General features: G+C 45.0%; 2 protein-coding genes across 2 annotated transcripts in view; both read left to right on the plus strand.

Moving 5' to 3' along the window:
- Positions 1–12,390, plus strand: part of PIGN (phosphatidylinositol glycan anchor biosynthesis class N) — a 199,635-nt gene extending 187,245 nt beyond the window's left edge. Inside the window, exon 30 of the mRNA XM_075084211.1 lies at positions 11,222–12,390. Coding sequence (XP_074940312.1) covers positions 11,222–11,228 — 7 coding nt within the window. The 3' untranslated portion in view covers positions 11,229–12,390. The remainder of the gene's footprint in view (positions 1–11,221) is intronic.
- RNF152 (ring finger protein 152) lies at positions 11,387–15,782 on the plus strand. Its single transcript, XM_075084214.1, has one exon. It carries the CDS (start codon positions 11,387–11,389, stop codon positions 11,996–11,998), a length of 612 nt encoding a protein of 203 aa, XP_074940315.1. The 3' UTR covers positions 11,999–15,782.
- Positions 15,783–16,671: the final 889 nt, after the last annotated feature.

Raw genomic sequence — 16,671 nt, forward strand, 5'->3', positions numbered from 1 at the left:
TCTTGAGCATTAGCAGGTTTATGCTAGTTATCCTTTCTAAGTTTGTTTTGCTGTTACATTGCAAGGAGTGCGGAACTAGGCCCAAAATTAAGAGGTAAAGCAGTTTGCTTCATTTTGGTTGTTTCGCTCTGATGTAGCACAACACAGTCCTTTTCCGAGCATTTGCACTCCTTCATACAGCAAAAATGTTGTATAGTGTTAGTTAAGTGTTGCCAAATGGAGGGTATTTTCACACCAGGATGTTTTCAAAAGCAGCCAGCCTTTGACTGGCAGCAGCATGATGGGTGATGTCTGGCCTGAACTTTGAAACTCACTGTAAAGAATGAAATACAGCCTGACAAAGCTTGGCAGGTCTGATAAACTTCTTGCAGCTACAGAAGGTGAGTGGCTCTTGGAATCAAATAGTGTCTCTGTGTAGGCAAGCAACAGTAGATTTCACATAATATGGGCAAGAATAGTTTATCTTCCTGTGCCTGAGCATTTGAGCAGCCAATTGCAGGTCCCCGTCCCAGCGGGGCTGTTCGAACAGGGAGGCTAGCAGCTCTGCAGCTTTGAGCTCAGTCTCCCAGAGCTGTAATTTCTCTCAGCCCACCGGAGAGGGTTGTGGTGGGGCTACCCTGAGTTACTGTTGTTGCCCTTGAGAACACCTCATTGCTTAGCTGTGAGACTACTTTTGTCTGCTAATGGTGCTGGTTTATATGAGGGAGAGAGTTGATGCCCATCCCCTCACTCTGTTCTAGGCTTCATCCTAGAATTCCATCTGTGGGAGTCTTCTCATTTCTGTCATGGGCATGCCCGTGTCCATGGGCATGAAGGAGAGAGTTGAGAGCCTTTCCTGGTGTCAGTTTGTTGTCTCACCACTAGTCTGAAATTTTCTCTGGTGGCACTGGGGTTTTGAGTCCTGATCTGGAGCTGGTCAGGTTAGTTGATGTGCAACAAGTTGGTTTAGTTGCAACTGTTTTGGGAAGGTTGTTCTGTGTTTTCTCGGGTCACGTGTTTTCAGGGTGGTGCAGGGGAGGCGAAGGCATCGGCACTTAGCGATTACCTTAATCAGCCTGCGGCTGCTGACACCAGGTTCTGTGTTGGTTGTGTTAATGGATGGTGTGTTAAGTATGTAAATGTGCAACTGACCTCAAGAGTGTGTGTTGTCCCATAAAGTTCTGTGGCTAATGTCAGGCCATGTGCTTCATAACTTATCTGAACTGGAGCTTGTGGAGTGGTTATAGTCACGGGTAGAAACATGTGGTTTGGAAAGGTATTGGAAGAAATGATTTATCCAGTATAGCCTGCTAAAACTCTGTTGGAGGATTTTACTGGTGTAAAGACAGAGGTAAATCACAAAAGAGGAAATCATCAATATGTATGCAGTTCAGGCTTGGTCTAACTCTGCTTGTAGTCCATATTTGCAGTGAGAATTGGACTGTTGCCAAAATTCAGGAAGTGAGGGTGGTATTAATATTACTAGCTGACAGGGTGTTACAGGGAGAATGATTAGTTTCCAATAAGAAAGGAGCTTTTGGACTGGTTCCAGTTCCTTTTGGTGTAGTCTGCAAACCAGAATGACCAGTGCCGTGACCTGGAGTAGCTGTAGCATTTATCAGAGACCGAAAACGCATGAAGATCACAATTTGTCTGCATAAGGAAATGACATAGGAGTTGGCCTTGAGGAGCATATTAGTTGGCTATCTTCCACTCTCTGTAAAGATAAGCTCTTGGAAGCGTTTCTTCTGTGTTAGGACATCTGTTACACCTTTTCTATTGATAAACAGGGGACTTTACTCCCTTGTGCTGCCCACTTCAGATTTCAGGAGAAAGGTAAAAAGATGAAAAAAGCTTCCCCCCAGTCTAATTGCCTTCAAACCTTATTCTACTTCTTCATGGTCTATAAAGGAAGAGAATTTCCTTACTTATTGTTGTGTGGCTTCTAAAAAAATATTTTCCCATGTCTTAATCCCAACTGTTTCAATGTAAAAGGATTAATTATTTTGATTCCCCTAAGTCTGTTGTTTTTTTCTTTTCTTCTGAAGCAAAAAAAAAAGAAACAACCCCTTCCCACATCCAAACGAAACAAATTGCAGCCCTTGAGAGCAGCCATGTGAAGGTAGCTGCCCAGTGGCGTGGGTCTCAGAATCATGTCCTCAGGAAGCCACGCTGGGTGAGTGCAGAGAGTGCAGCATGTTAAGCAGGCGGGGTGTACAAGGTGAGAGCGCAGAGCAGAGTTCCAACAATTAAAACTCATCTCAAGGGCTTGCGTTTCCTGAGGTAAGTGTGAAATTGAGTTTTCAGGTTTTGCATTGTATAGGCAATGAACGAACGTGTGAGTATCGATTCCTCTCCTTCTTTTTTTAGGCCCAAAGGCAGGTAGGGTTTGACCTAGTTTTATGAAAACCCACTCGGTGACCTCGGAGAGCTGTAGCACTCTTTCCTATAATTATAGAGTGGTGTCTTAATACATCAATTCAAGCTGATTCCCACTCAATCACCCACTGACCTGTATCAATGAGAAACACCTGCATTTGAGCTTTATTTAAAACTGCTTTATTTTTGGATGGTATATTTTGTAAGTCTAATACCAAATCCTCAGGGGAAGGAGGGAAGACTCTTTTAATTAAGTTTCTCTTTAGGTATCAGGCAAATTCTGTCAATGGCAGATGAAGCATAAAGCTCTAATGGGAGAGCAAAATTTGTCATTTAAGTGATCAGGTGCTTCATGCCTCTCTCCCTCTCAGCATTTTGAATGCCACAGAATTCTGTCATGTTGCCATAAATGAAAATCTGTTAGAAAGAGGATGTTGCCTTGCATTTAAAAGCTGTTAACTGAGAGTGACTTTAATGCCCATAGCGTTACGCTTTGCTTGGGCAAAGCTCCTCCTGTAAGGTTGCGGGATTGTGGCCTTAGTGGCTTAACTTGTGACCTCACTTTAAGTTAGGAAAGCAACTTCTTAAATCTGTCTTTGCCAACCACCTGTTTCTTATGTCCTGGTCATAAATATTTAGTAGTGCTGCTTTTATTCTGGGGGTGAGGGGTAGATTTCATTTCATGTCACCCCTCCCACCGCCGTTCCTCTTGATACCGGCTTGAATGGCAAATGTGTCTTTCACTCGGTAGTGGAAAAACCTGGCTTTTAATTCCGCTCACCCTGGGGTTTAGGAATGAGTCAGGCATAATTAAGAGCAGCCAACAAAACTGAAACAGTGCTAATGACCCTGAATGCTGTGCTCGGAGTGGGCTGTAGAAATGAGCACCATGCCTTGGGATGCTTTGAATGCTGGAAATTTTGTTTATTTGCAAATTGGGAGGAACCTTTTAATATCACGTTCCGGAAAATTTTCAGATTTGGGATGTCTTAGGACCACAGTCAGGTCTCTCATCCTGTCAGTGCACCCCTCATGCAGGAAGAGAAAGGCTAGGACTTACGGACAGCAGAAGTGGTGAGGACTACCTTCACACTCCTCCTGGCAGGGCAGAGCTTTACCCGGGGGCCCCTTAGCTCTGTCAGGCTGGAGGGAGCCTGAGAGATTTAGGGAGCTGTAGCTCTGGGGCAGCTTGACAAGTGACCTTGTAAAAAACCTGCAGACCTGTCAGAGTTGGGCTGGTGAGGAGCATGTCAGGCTCCCATAGCTTGGTCTCCAGGACCACGCCTGCATGGAGGGCTGCCAAGGGCCTGGGTGGGCAGGAAAGCTGTCTGCTTTCTGTCTCTGCCTGTCTGAAACAGGCACATTTCTGTGGAATATTTTGATTTCATGTAGTGTTTCTCACTGGTAAAGCGCCTTGCATGAAACTCTCTGAGCATAGCTGTACTGTTTTGACTCAGCAGTAAAGAAACTGTACCCGTTGTTTGCTGACCTGGCGTGTTGCAGGTGATTAGTAGAGTTTGCTGTTGGAACAAAGTGCAGCTTATCCTGGTCATATTTGACCAAAATAAGGTCTTTGGAGCCAGGGAATGTGGACGTGTCAAAGTTTGCAGATAAAAGGAGGGAGCAGTGCAGCTGGTGACGTGAGATGGAACAACGACCAGCATGTGAGTGTCTCTGTTTTCTGTAAACACCGAAGGTTGGTGTTTTCACCTGATCTGTTTTTGCTCCAAAACTGTAAACTTCTACATCTGGGTACATTCTTGTGGGTGACCATTCTGCCTCTCTCTCCTGTTGCTAGGGCTGGCTGGTGACAATTTCTAAGGTAAATGCTGTGGGATGATACCTTGCAACTCGGCTTCTTTTTTGTGAGCCACCTCCGATCACTTAGCTGCCAGAGAGGCAGGACAACTGCTGTCCTGTTGGATCTGCACTGTTGAGATCATCCAGAGCAGATTCTCTCTCCATCAGCATGGATCCCCTGGTGCTGGTTCATTGAGTATCGTAGGCTCATAAATCACAGTTTCACTCAGCTTTATGTTTTGTGGCCTTATGCATCTGAGACTGTGTATACCTGAGTCTCATCTTGGCAGAGTCTGGACTAAAGCTGAAGGAACAGTGCCAGCTTGCACTGGCTAAGGATTTGGCCAAATTAAAGCGCTTTTGTTCTGCAATATTTCTGTGCAATTGTGAATAACTAAATGGAAAGGATAGTGGGTTAGGCTGCCTGGCTTAGAGGAAGGTGCCTGGAAAACAGGTGATTCTGGAGAGAAGAATGGCTTAATTTTGTCATCTTATTGTTAGTTTTATGTCCCTCAAAATGCATATAATCTCTCAGTTGTAATCTACATGGTGGATGAGCTGTGTTCATTGAGATAACTTTAGCTTCTGGATCGCAGGCTCTCATGATTTTCATGGTCTGTGGAAAAGCCGGTATGTTCAATGAAAGCCACAAAAAATCACAGGCATATCATGGAGATGCTGCCAGCTAGAAGAGCTGGGGAGAAACGGGTGGTTTTCTGAGCTTTGTTGATTCTCTGTTGCAAAAAAGAATCTGTCTAGAATCTGTCACCTCTGCCCAGTGGCTCATGAGGTAAAAAGTGGAGCAGTGATGGAGTTGTCCAGGAGCTTCAAGGCAATCTGGGTGGTGCTTGCATGACCTTGGACCAACTACTTTGTCTCTCAGCACTTCTTTTCTTAGATGATGAAAGGGTATAATGACGATAATACTTCTCTTTTAACAAGGGTTTGTGATGAATAAATTAATTAATCGTTGTGCTGTTCTCAGTTACTATGGTAATTAGTGCTGTAGAACAGCCTAAAAATAAATGTAGTGAAGGATGTTCAGGGGAAATCAGGTAGTATATCCTGGACATTTGCAACAACCCCAAAGCATTTTGTCCAAACATGAATCTGTTGAAAACATACATGGGTACTGAATTTTGTAGTAGAAATGCTTCCAAATATTAAATATGTTCCTTCCTCCTCACTAGCAGCTTGAAACTACTCTAGCTCACATTTCCTTTTGTATCTGTGGGCAGATGATTCTTGCAATTAGTTCCCTTATCGAGAACAGTACCCCTCCCCTCACCCCCATCTCCTTTCCAGCCTAAGGGCACCTGAAATGAATGGATCTTTCTTCATCATAAATCATACATACTCAGTAATACTGTCAAAGAATTCTTAATGTGTTTGGGGAGTTTACGTAATGAGCCTTCCTTGAGAAAGGTGAAGTATTGTCAATGCACTGCCTTGCTGAAAGTCTGTTATTAACCTTGCCATACAGCAAGTAGAGCATGCCTAAATACGTGCATAAATACTGTGCAAAAATAATACTGTGCATGCCTAAATGCTGTGCAAAGTTTTTGAGGCTTTCTTTCAGTGATCAGCTAACTACATCAGTGTGCCCTGAAGCCAATCTTTAAAGATGTGATATGATGTTTAATCTTCTGTGAATTGTATTAGATTCCACAGGCATCATTAAAGTATATTTTTGGCTTTCAAGTTAATATAATTTTGGGCCCTAATAAGTTAGGAAGTATGTGTGAAGATTGTTCTGTGTTCTCCAGTGGAGGCAGGCAGCACCCCTTCAAGGCGGTGGTTTGTGTCCCCTGGGCTGTCCCTACATATTTAAATAATCACATCAACAGGCAAGGATTTGCCACTACTCTGTCCTCTGACTTGTCATCCAACTCCCGTCATGGATGTCAATGTCCTGGGTTCCAAAAATAGCTGTCTTTTCTGACCTAGCCAGTTGGGGACCACTTTATAGTTAGGGTTTGTGCAGAGCTTTGCCTGCCGCAAACCTGTGCTTTCTTCTTCTTGTCGCTGTCTGTAGCTGTGTTGTACCAGCTGCAGCAATCTTCATCTGTTCACCTCCTGCAGCACCTCCCTACGTGCTGGGAAGCTACAAATGGCAAAAGAGCAACAAATGCCCCTTTGCCCTTCTCCTTCTTGGGGGGTAGGAAGCTGATGCCTTGACATTCATTCCTGGCTTCCTGCTCACCCAAAAAAAGAGAGCCTGAGGCTCGGCTGTGGCCTCTGACAAGGTACCGGCAGAACAGATAGCATGACTGACAAGCAGCTGAAATACCTGTTTTGTTCTCCAGACCTTTATTGCTCTTGAGTCATGCAATCATTTCTCAAACCTTAAAAACTCTTGGCTCGTGCAGAGGGCAGTGGAAATCTGCAGGGAGGACCTTTGTGCTGTGCTCTCAGCCACCCAGCTGTACTTTGGTCTTCTGCTGCAGGGGTCGTCAGCTTTGCAGGTTCCTTCCTGGTCTCTAACGGCTTGCAAATCTCTCATCTCCTTGGCCAGTGGCAGCCCTGTAGATCTTGGGCAGATCCATGGCAAGGGGAAGAGGGTATGGGGGAGGCAGAGCGGTCTCCCGATGCGTCTTTGCAAGGCCTGTCCCTTCTCACTTCCTTTGCTTTAGCTGCACCTTTCTGACACTTGGGTTTTGGATCTTGTGCATTTTCATACCCAGTTAGTTTTTATTTGTGTTACTAGTTAGATCTCAGCCCTGAAGAGCTTCCAGTTGCCGTCAGATTTGTTCCAGGCAGAATGACTACTCACAGTTGCAGTTGCCTCTGTCTGTGTATGTGGTTTCACTGTCAGAGTCCCCAGCCCTCCCTTCTATACGTGTGCTCTTATCCATACATATATATACACTCTCTTGTGGACACCTACAGATATCCCTGACGGTCTTTTCTGATTTCCCCCCCCACCCTGTTTTTCTGTCAACAGTCCCCTTGTCCCCCTTGGGCATCACTGGGTGATGAGACCAAATAATGACAAAACAAGGATTTTCGCTGATGCTGGCATCAGCCATGCCCTCACGTGCAGCCTGGCTGCCTCTTGGTCTTTGTGCTCAAAGTGCCGAGAAGAGCCCAGTCTGAGTAAGCTGTGAGCGAGGTGTTCACTTGTGATAGCTCAGTACCTCCAAGTGGTATGGGGGTGTGTTGAGCACAAACTGGAGAGTTCAGACCCCCGTCCAAGAGAAGGTCTGCTGCCGTGTTAAATTTTGGTGTAGTTATTAAAGTAAGTGGTAGAAGAGTACTGAGAGAGTTCCCGTGGCTTTTTCCTTCCTAACTATATACTGCAAAATGAATCAAATATATCTTATGCAGTTTCATTCTGACTGTTGATGACGGCTTGACTTTCTTTTGTCCCCAAACTGAGCTGTGGCAGAGCGTAAGAGGGTTGTGGGACTTTTCGGTATGGTTGGGAATAAAGTTATGTTGCACCCATGAAGCTACACGTCCAACCTTTGAACAAGGCAGTGTCAGCAAAGGCCAAGGGGTTAGGTGGCAATGGCTACTCTTTAACTTGTCTTTAGACATATTCTGAGGGTATCATGCAAACCTCTCTGCTTACCGGTTTTTACTACTGATCTGTGAAAATACACCTCTGACCATTATCTGAGACGTTGAAGAAATGTCATAAAGCAAAATCGCAAAATATGCAATGCAACCTTGTCACTTGAAGTAATACTTATAGTTGTTCTTTCGGGGGGGTGGGGAACGGAAAGGAGAGAAGTGTTACTTCAAGACACACAGCTGGAAGTGACTGTTCCCTTGATTGAGCACCAGGTCAAAAACGGGGATGTCTATGTATTTACAGCTTCTGCAAATATGTTCACACATATCTGGACAATGTATGTCATGTAGGTGGTAAGCCCTGTCTTAACCTTTTAATTTGGCTCCATTCTTTTACTTTTTCTTTAAATGCTTTAAAACTTTGATCTCCTGGAGAAATGCTTCACAGCATTATTAGCGTTGAAACAAGCCGAGATACTCTTGTTGGGATGGACTTTCTTCTTTTTCCTTAGGGTGCTGGCTGCCTGGATATGACTTTTGTTTTATTCCTCAGTTCCAAACACTTCATCTCTTTCTTTCCTAGCACTGATCTTCTACTGTAAGGATGTCAGTGGGGCAGGGATGAAGGGCCTGATAGTGCATGAGTATTTGACTCCTGGACAAGGTTACGAGGTCAGAAAAATTATCTTAATTCCAATCACATTCACATAAATAGAAACTGGTTTACGTTTAGCACTGTAAATGGAGACAGGTGGTTGTAGGTGACAGCTAAATGAAGTTGGAGAATTTTGCCAGTAAATTCATTGACATCCAAAATATGGAGGGCGGAGCTTCTATGCAGATGCTGATTTACATCTGCAGAAGGACTACTTCCACTCTGTTTTTGAACATAAGCCTTACCTTCTGAATTTGCAGGCATTGGGGCTTTTTCTCATAATACTGCACTATTGTTATACCTATTTTTTAAATAGATTTGCAGTTATAGAGATCAGAGTTGCATCTTTTAACGTCTGAGCTCAAGTTTGGCATGGGCAATGTGTGACTAAGAAGAAGATTTTGTATGGATACTTCTGTGCAAAATATGAAACTGCTGGATTGCTTGTGGCTAATCACTGAAAAGTGGATGTGATGACTTCAGTGGTCCCTTCCTGAGTTCCTGATTTCTAATCTGGCCTTTGTCTCAGTGTTTTTCAGGCAGAAATTGCCTAGCATTGTGGATATACCTCTTCCATTTTTCTCTCTCAGCTGCATGCCAGTCTTTGAATGACCCTTTCTGACAGTCTCCTTTGTGCCTGTGTAGGGATGTGGTGATGGTAACAGGAAGGAGAGGATAAAGAAGATAACACCTATACTAATTTTCTTCCACTTTCCTTCAATGTGGCCTGCATGTGGGTGGTGAATGCAAAGCCCCCTGCGTGGTGGTGTTAGGCTCCATCTGCACACAGAGTATCTGTTAATCCTGTGTCTAATACAGCACTGGTGCAGACCAGGTGCCACACAGACCTGTGCTGTATTTATGTTGGTGGGGTCTCTCACAGCAGTGGCCTCTGTGCTCTGTTCAGGCAAAGCATCCTCAAAGTGCTGCTTGGGTCTGGCACGTGCTGTCTCCCCCTGAAGCCATCTCCTGCATTTCACAAGCTCCAGCCTTCATAACTGCAGCCCCTGCTCCCTCCTGAGTCAGAATTGCCACTGTGTGTTTGTTCAAGTGCCTTGTGAGCCAAAATCCGCTGCTGTTACAAAATCATCAGCAGGGCCAGTTCTGCCAATGTTGGTGATATCAGTTCTTAGCATGTGAAGAGATGACGTGTATTTTGTTTTCCCTATTCAAATACCAGTAACTGCCAGAAGCAGGATATGGGACAGTGTGGTTCAGAGGGCTGTCCTGCATTGCAAACTCCACGTCTATGCCTGCCTTCTTTTCTTGAACTACATTATTTCACTTTTACTTACGTCACCCATTGATTTAGCATGTTGCAACCTCATGGCTATGGTCCTCGTGGCTACAATGTGGTGATTCTGATGCTCTACTCTGCTCTGGTGAGACCCCACCTGGAGTACTGCATGCAGCTTGGGAGCCCTCAGCACCAGAAGGACATGGACCTGTTGGAGTGGGTCCAGAGGAGGGCCACAAAAATGATGCGAGGGCTGGAGCACCTCTCCTGTGAGGACAGGCTGAGAGAGTTGGGGTTGTTCAGCCTGGAGAAAAGAAGGCTCTGGGGAGACCTTATTGCGTTCGGCCTTTCAGTACTTAAAGGGGGACTATAGGAAGGATGGGGGCAACCTCTTTAGCAAGGCCTGTTGTGAGAGGACATGGGGCAATGGTTTTAAACTAAAGGAGGGTAGATTTAGACTGGATATAAGGAAAAAAATTTTTTATAATGAGGGTGGTGGAGCAATGGAACAGGTTGCCTGTTGAGTTTGTGGAGGCCCCATCCCTGGAAGGCATCAAAAGTCAGGCTGGATGGGGCTCTGAGCAACCTGATCTAGTTGAAGATGTCCTTGCTTACTGCAGGGGTTTGGACTAGATGACTTTTAAATGTATTTTCCAACCTAAACCATTCTGTGATTCTATGATTCTATCATCCAGAGGGAGGAGCAAGAGATATTTGTACGGAAAGGAAAAAGTCATCTGACAGCTGTGGTCCTCAGGTGTTAACTCTGTTTTAGGAATAACATTGCAATAAGAGAAGATCAGAAGTCACCACGTAAATATTTTGGGTTTTCTTTATTGTATTCTCTGGCTGCAAATTCAGGCTGATACTTCTTTAAATACAGCAAGGAAAGCAATGCATGAAGTTGTAAAATTGTCATCCCTTCATATTGTTGTCTGTGGTCCTGGGTCTAAACAGAGAGCCTTTTGTCCTGGGTGAATTTTTTATCAGTGAGGAGGTGCATGTTTCAGAGGGACATGTTCATGTAACCAGGCCACCAGTTATTTTGACCGAAAACTGTGCCATTTCTTTTAGTTGTGTGCAAATGTGGGTGTTTCAGTTTAGTTACTTTGTTGCTCACCAAGTTCAGGAGTGAGTGGAAATAACTTCAGAAGCCTGTGGCAATGCATCTGTTTAAACATATTTTTTCTTTCCCCCACTTTTCATGCAGACTTAGTGATTGAGCCAAATAGCTAAAAATCCTCAGGGGTTTAAAGGATTAAATGACAGTGATTCTTAAGGTGCAGGAAGTGCTGAAAAGTCCTGAAAATATGACAGGAGGTAGATGCTGAAGGAACTGCTTAGTGAACTACAGCCTCTCCTGTTATGGATATAAATATAACTGTGATTGGTGGACTGGTGAGTTGGTAGGGATTTTTTAGCTGGGGTTAAAAAAACCACCAAACCAGGGAGATCTAGTGATGGTTGACCTGAAGGTTTGCCACTGGGCAGTTTGGGGAAGCCAGTGGGAAGATGCTTTACGTTGAGTCGCAAATTTGTTTCTCCTGCCGCATTACGAGGTCAGCACAACTTTTCATTCCCCCTTAGCTGGGCTCTTTTGTTCCTACTGGTTCCTGTAAGTAACCTATTCCTTCACATTTTTCTCTTTGTCTCAGGTACTGAAAGGTTCAGGTCGGAGGTTCTCCTGTGCTCTCCCTAGCCACCACCTCACGCTGCCCTGAGGAGAAGCAGCGGTGGGAAGATGGGCGCTGCCCCTTGGCTGTGAGGCACCAGGGTGAAGCTCCTTGCGAGGCCCGCCCTGCCGCCCTGCCCTGGCCGCCATGGAGACCTTGTCCCAGGACTCTCTGCTGGAATGCCAGATTTGCTTCAACTACTACAGCCCCCGCCGGCGGCCCAAGCTCCTGGACTGCAAGCACACTTGCTGCTCGGTGTGCCTGCAGCAGATGAGGACCAGCCAGAAGGACCTGCGGTGCCCCTGGTGCCGCGGGATCACCAAGCTCCCGCCGGGGTACTCTGTGTCGCAGCTGCCCGATGACCCCGAGGTGATTGCCGTCATTGCAATCCCCCACACCTCAGAGCACACCCCCGTCTTCATCAAACTCCCCAGCAATGGGTGCTACATGCTGCCCTTGCCCCTCTCCAAGGAGAGGGCACTGCTGCCAGGAGACATTGGCTGCCGCCTCCTGCCCAGCAGCCAGCAGAAGTCCCTGGCGGTGGTGACGATCCCAGCAGAGCAGCAGCCGCTGCAGGGCAGCCTTCCTGCTGAGGGGGGACCAGAGGAGCCGGACCGGAGAGGCGTTGTGAAAAGCTCCACCTGGTCAGGGGTTTGCACTGTGATCCTGGTGGCCTGCGTCCTGGTCTTTCTCCTGGGTATCGTCCTCCACAACATGTCATGCATTTCCAAGCGCTTCACGGTGATCTCCTGTGGTTGAGGCAGGGAGGGGGTGCGCTCTCCCAGGGGTTGGTTGGTGGTGGTGGTCCGATCAAGCAAGACAATTCACCGCAGCTTTGCCCAGTGACTGCAGAACGCTGTGCACCGGGGCAGTGGTGCGCTGGCCCAGCCGTGGCCCTGGCAGTGCAGCGTCAGGCCTCTTGGCAGCGTGCGGAGAAAATTACATCCCATGTCTGGCGGCAACGGCACTGAGGAGGACTGCATGCGTCACCGTAATCGTTTATCAAAGGGACTGCAACTTACAGTAATTTTTTTTTAATCGTGTTACGAGATTAAAGACATCTATGTAGCTGGTTATACTGTAAAGTATATGGTATGATCTCTTCTCTAAACACAGTAGATTAAAATCAAAAATGCTCCATGTAGAATTAACAGAGAATTGGCGCGTGACTCTGTACAAGGTATTCAACACCAGTCCACACATGCGTTATTTCTTAATGGGGGAGGGAGGGAGACTAGTAAAACCAAGAAATCATTTAGCTGGTAAGGCGTTTTATATGTTTTAAACTGCACAGTAATTAAACCAAGTTAGGAAGTTGTACAACAGTTTTTAAAAGGGAGAGTTTACAAGCAATCGTTCTGTTCCATGGTGTGTGTTTTTTGCCTTTCTGTTTTTCCTCATTTTTTTTCAGCTACAGGGAAGTGGCATTTCCAGAATCTTTTATTTGAAGGAGCTTCAGAGCCAGGAAGCAGAGTGGGCTAGGAGGAATACCTAAAAATGCAGCCAAAACACTTCTGCCTAACTGGCTTCACACAAAGGATGGCTTTGAACAGTAAATACTGGACACACTGTTTTACCTCCGATCTGGCAGCAGGGCTTTCCAACGACCTGGCCTTCATAGCCATTAGTGAAGAAATGGATCATGAGAAGTCCTAGGACTCGTTCCTGCAACGACATGATAGAAAATTGTTGTTCTTTTTCTTTTTCTAGAGGTGGGGTTTTCTTAATTGTTTTTAAAGACTTTAGAACTATTTTGCCTCCCTCTTTCTTAGGAGATGCAACTGTGCACCCATGGATGGTGTAACACAGAAGTTGCTCTGAGGAAGCCTCACCATCCTGACTGAGACCAAGGACCCTTATGTGCAATCATCTAGTAAGAGGCAGTGACATAGCTGGGACGAGAACCCAGGCCAACGTAACGCTCTACTGGGTGGGCTACCCCTCCTAAACCACAGTGGCTGTCCTGGTGTCAAAATGTCTGGGTGAGCATAATGGAGCCTTTTCAGTCTTACAAATGTTGGCGTTTATAAGGACAGATTTGAAAAAAGCACAGGAATTGTCTCCCTCCACCTGTGAGTATCATGAAATCCCAGTCCTCTGCAGTTCACTTCTTGGAAAGAGCCAAATTCCTGAACCTTCAGTGCAGTAGCACCTTGCTCTATGCAGTCCTGCTAGCTTTAGTAGTACTGCTTGTAAGTAAAATAGAGCTCAGTGTGAATTTGGGTATTTGGCAAGGCTGAAAGCAGAAATTTGTTTGAGATTTAGGGATTGGATCAAGTGGCACATGACAGACCTTTAATGACAGAAAAAGCTATTGATTTGCACTGGTTCTTTCTGCAAGTACAAAGCCTAACTTCCCTGAAGTGTGACCTCTTGTCATCTACCTACTGCTCTTTCTAGTAATTCATAAGAGGAAAGGCTCAATGCCATAACACCAGAGAATGTAATTTTGACTATGCAGTGCCCAAGGTGGCTCTGTAGAAGTCAGTGGTTTTCTGGTTATGTCACAGTATCCAGTTGCTGGTTCACAATAAACATTCTCAGCTAGGACCTTCTGTCAGGAGCATAGCTCTAACTTCATGCTGGTTTTATTCCCCTCCATGTTCCCAAACCATGATTTCTTCCATGATTCCTGTTAACTGAAGAATAGCTTATACGGTGCTTAGTAGTTCTGGTGTGTGTTGGGTCATGTATGGAAAGGAACCATTGTGCTGATTTTTATCTACTGTCATATGTATGCATAGCACAGGAAAAGAAAAAAATCCTCAGATAACACATTCAATGCCTTTTTTTGTGCAAGGCCCACGCGCAGTACGCCTTGAACCGGGCTTACGAGTATTGTAATTACATGGACACCTCTCCGCAGCATGTTTAATTTAGTTGCAGTAGGGAGCAGCAGGAATTGCAAAATGTGTCTTGTGAACTTGCTAGTCTCTCGTTGCCGGTAGGTAGCCAGATTTCTACTGACATCCACAGTACGCTGCTTATTGTGTAAAGGAAAGCCAGTTCACAGAAAAATCTTGCCTTTATAACACTCTTGAGGAAGTGACCAGATACGGGACTTGACCCTCTTCTGCCTTATCCCCTGTAGCAATTGCTGGGTGTACCAGGAGCGTGTGGCATAGCTGGAAGACGCTCTTGAGGACAGCGCTGTTGCATTTTCCACCAACTTCTGCATTTGTTTATCCCAGTTGTCAATGACTGCGCAAAACTGCTAGGCAGTCAAAGAGCAGGTCCTGGAGATACCTCCTTCTGGCTGTACCTGCCCGACTGAAGCTCTTGAGGCCAAGGTTTCTCTGGTGTTGCAGAGAATGGCTGTCTTGAAAACGGCCCCTCTTCGTCCCTACGTGGAGGGTACAGTACGCAAGCGAAATCAGAAATTAGGTTAAAATACCACACTGCGTAACACATTATGCAACAAGCAGACCTGGAGTTTATCCGGTATTAATGACCTAAGTATTATATTAGCAGAATACCACCCTGTATTATGTGATGCAGTACATTGTTTTGTTAATATGAATTTCCTGTACTTTTCGTGCCTGCTGAAATGCATGTTTGACCTAATTTCTGATCCAGACATTTGCCTGCTCACAGCCTTGTGTAAGAGCAATAAGTAAAACCTCAAGATTTTTGTCTGCGTGCGCACGTGCATGCGTGCGGTGTGCCCGTTCATTCCTTTTTATAAATAGGAGTTCTGGAGATGTTTTTGTTCTGGCTTTAGACTGTGGCTATCATTTTAAATTTGCAGCTGCCACATCATGTTGGATCACCTAGCTTTTTTGCTGACTTGTGTAGAAGTGAACTAAATAGTTTGTTGTAATGTACAGTGTTAAAATGTTTCTCAAGTATGTCGATAGTCATACTCATTTAAAAATGCAGTGCAGTCTGTCCCATTCCTTGGTCCAATACCTGGCATTAAAAAGTGATACTGCTGTATACACCTCTACCTTTTTTTTTTATTACTGTTTTTTAAAACAGCCGTGTCTTTATAATTTTTCCCTGTGGAGAAACACATTTGGACTGGTGTCAAAATCATCAGGTTTGGGCTAGTTTTTCTTCTCTGGTGTCCAGTAAGAAATCACTGCCCAGTTCCATCAAAAAAAGGAAGGAAACTTAGTGCTACTCCAGTACTGTTTGAGCAACCAAAATTTATGCCAAAACTCAAGCACCTGCATTTTTAGAGCAAATTACTCTGTATGAATGTGTATTTATTTACTTGTTTAATGGGAAGGATGTGTGTGTTGGGGTCCAGCTCTGGGTTTTTTTTTGTGGAGGGTCAAACTTCCATTTTTGGCTTGTGCTTTCTTGGCAAACAGACTTTAGGGTTCACTCTGTGAAATTTTATTTAGTGAATTTTAAAAATTCAAAATATGCAATTTTGGTATGTGGGATTTTTTTAGGAAATTGTGTGTTCAGTGATTGTTCATGCTTAACCAAGATGTAAAGGAGCCTGGATGTTTTGTAAACATGGAGCAATCATGAGTCCAAAGTTTCATCTTTATTAATGAAGCTCAGTCTGAATAAAATGTTAGCAGGAAAAGAATGATATCAAGTGAATTATGGTACCTCTGTTACTCTGCTGTCAAATGAAGAGCATGGGAGGGAATTCGGCTGAATTGCTCCATATTTTACGAGGGGGTGGCTGAAATTTGACCCTCAGTGTTTTAAGGCAAAGTGTTAAGTGTGGGTTGTGGTGAAGAGTATAAACATTTTTCATGTTTTAATTACCTTGGAATACAGAATTATAGCTGGTGACTACTCAGCCACACCACAGATTTTTTTTTCTTTCTTTTTTCTCTTTTAATCAGATGGCTTAAAAGTTTTAAGTAAACTTTTTGCTTATGGAAGTGAGGGATTATTGGCCTTGACTTAAGCACGTATTAAACAGACTGGCACGCCGTCTCCCCCTGCCCCTTGAGCCCCCCTTCCCAGCCACGTTGTTATTGCTGGAGCCCCGGGCAGCCAACTTTTCAAGTGCTGCAGAGGCTTTTCTGGAGTAGGGATGACTGACATCGCACTGGTTTTGTTACATTCACAACAGGGCTAAACCAAAACCAAATAATTCATACATGATTTGAGCTCTGCTGTAGGTGTCCCAGTATCAAAAACTCCTGGCTCCCATCTACTGTGTAAACTGCTCCAAGCCTCTGTGTTCCCTGGATTTTCTTACGGCAGCGCCTCCTCCCAGTCATAGAAAGGGACCGTGCCCACCATCCACAGCTAAACTGCCCCCAGGGAACATGGCCCGCTGGCATGAGACACTTGCGTGAATGCTGCAGAAGGCATTTGCACATCCAGTGAACACATCTCAAGTAACTGTTGGGTTTGAAACACTTCCTTACCCTAGTTGCACAGGAAGCATAGCTTGAGATTTTTTTTTTTCTATGGGGGGGCGGGGAGGGAAGAAGGTACATGGCAGCAAATGAGGCCCA

Source organism: Phalacrocorax aristotelis, chromosome 2, assembly GCF_949628215.1.
Source record: "Phalacrocorax aristotelis chromosome 2, bGulAri2.1, whole genome shotgun sequence".
Lineage (NCBI taxonomy): Eukaryota > Metazoa > Chordata > Aves > Suliformes > Phalacrocoracidae > Phalacrocorax > Phalacrocorax aristotelis.

Excerpts from the sequence above, each read along its gene's own strand:
- RNF152 (XM_075084214.1), top strand. The coding sequence starts at position 11,387 with ATGGAGACCTTGTCCCAGGACTCTCTGCTGGAATGCCAGATTTGCTTC.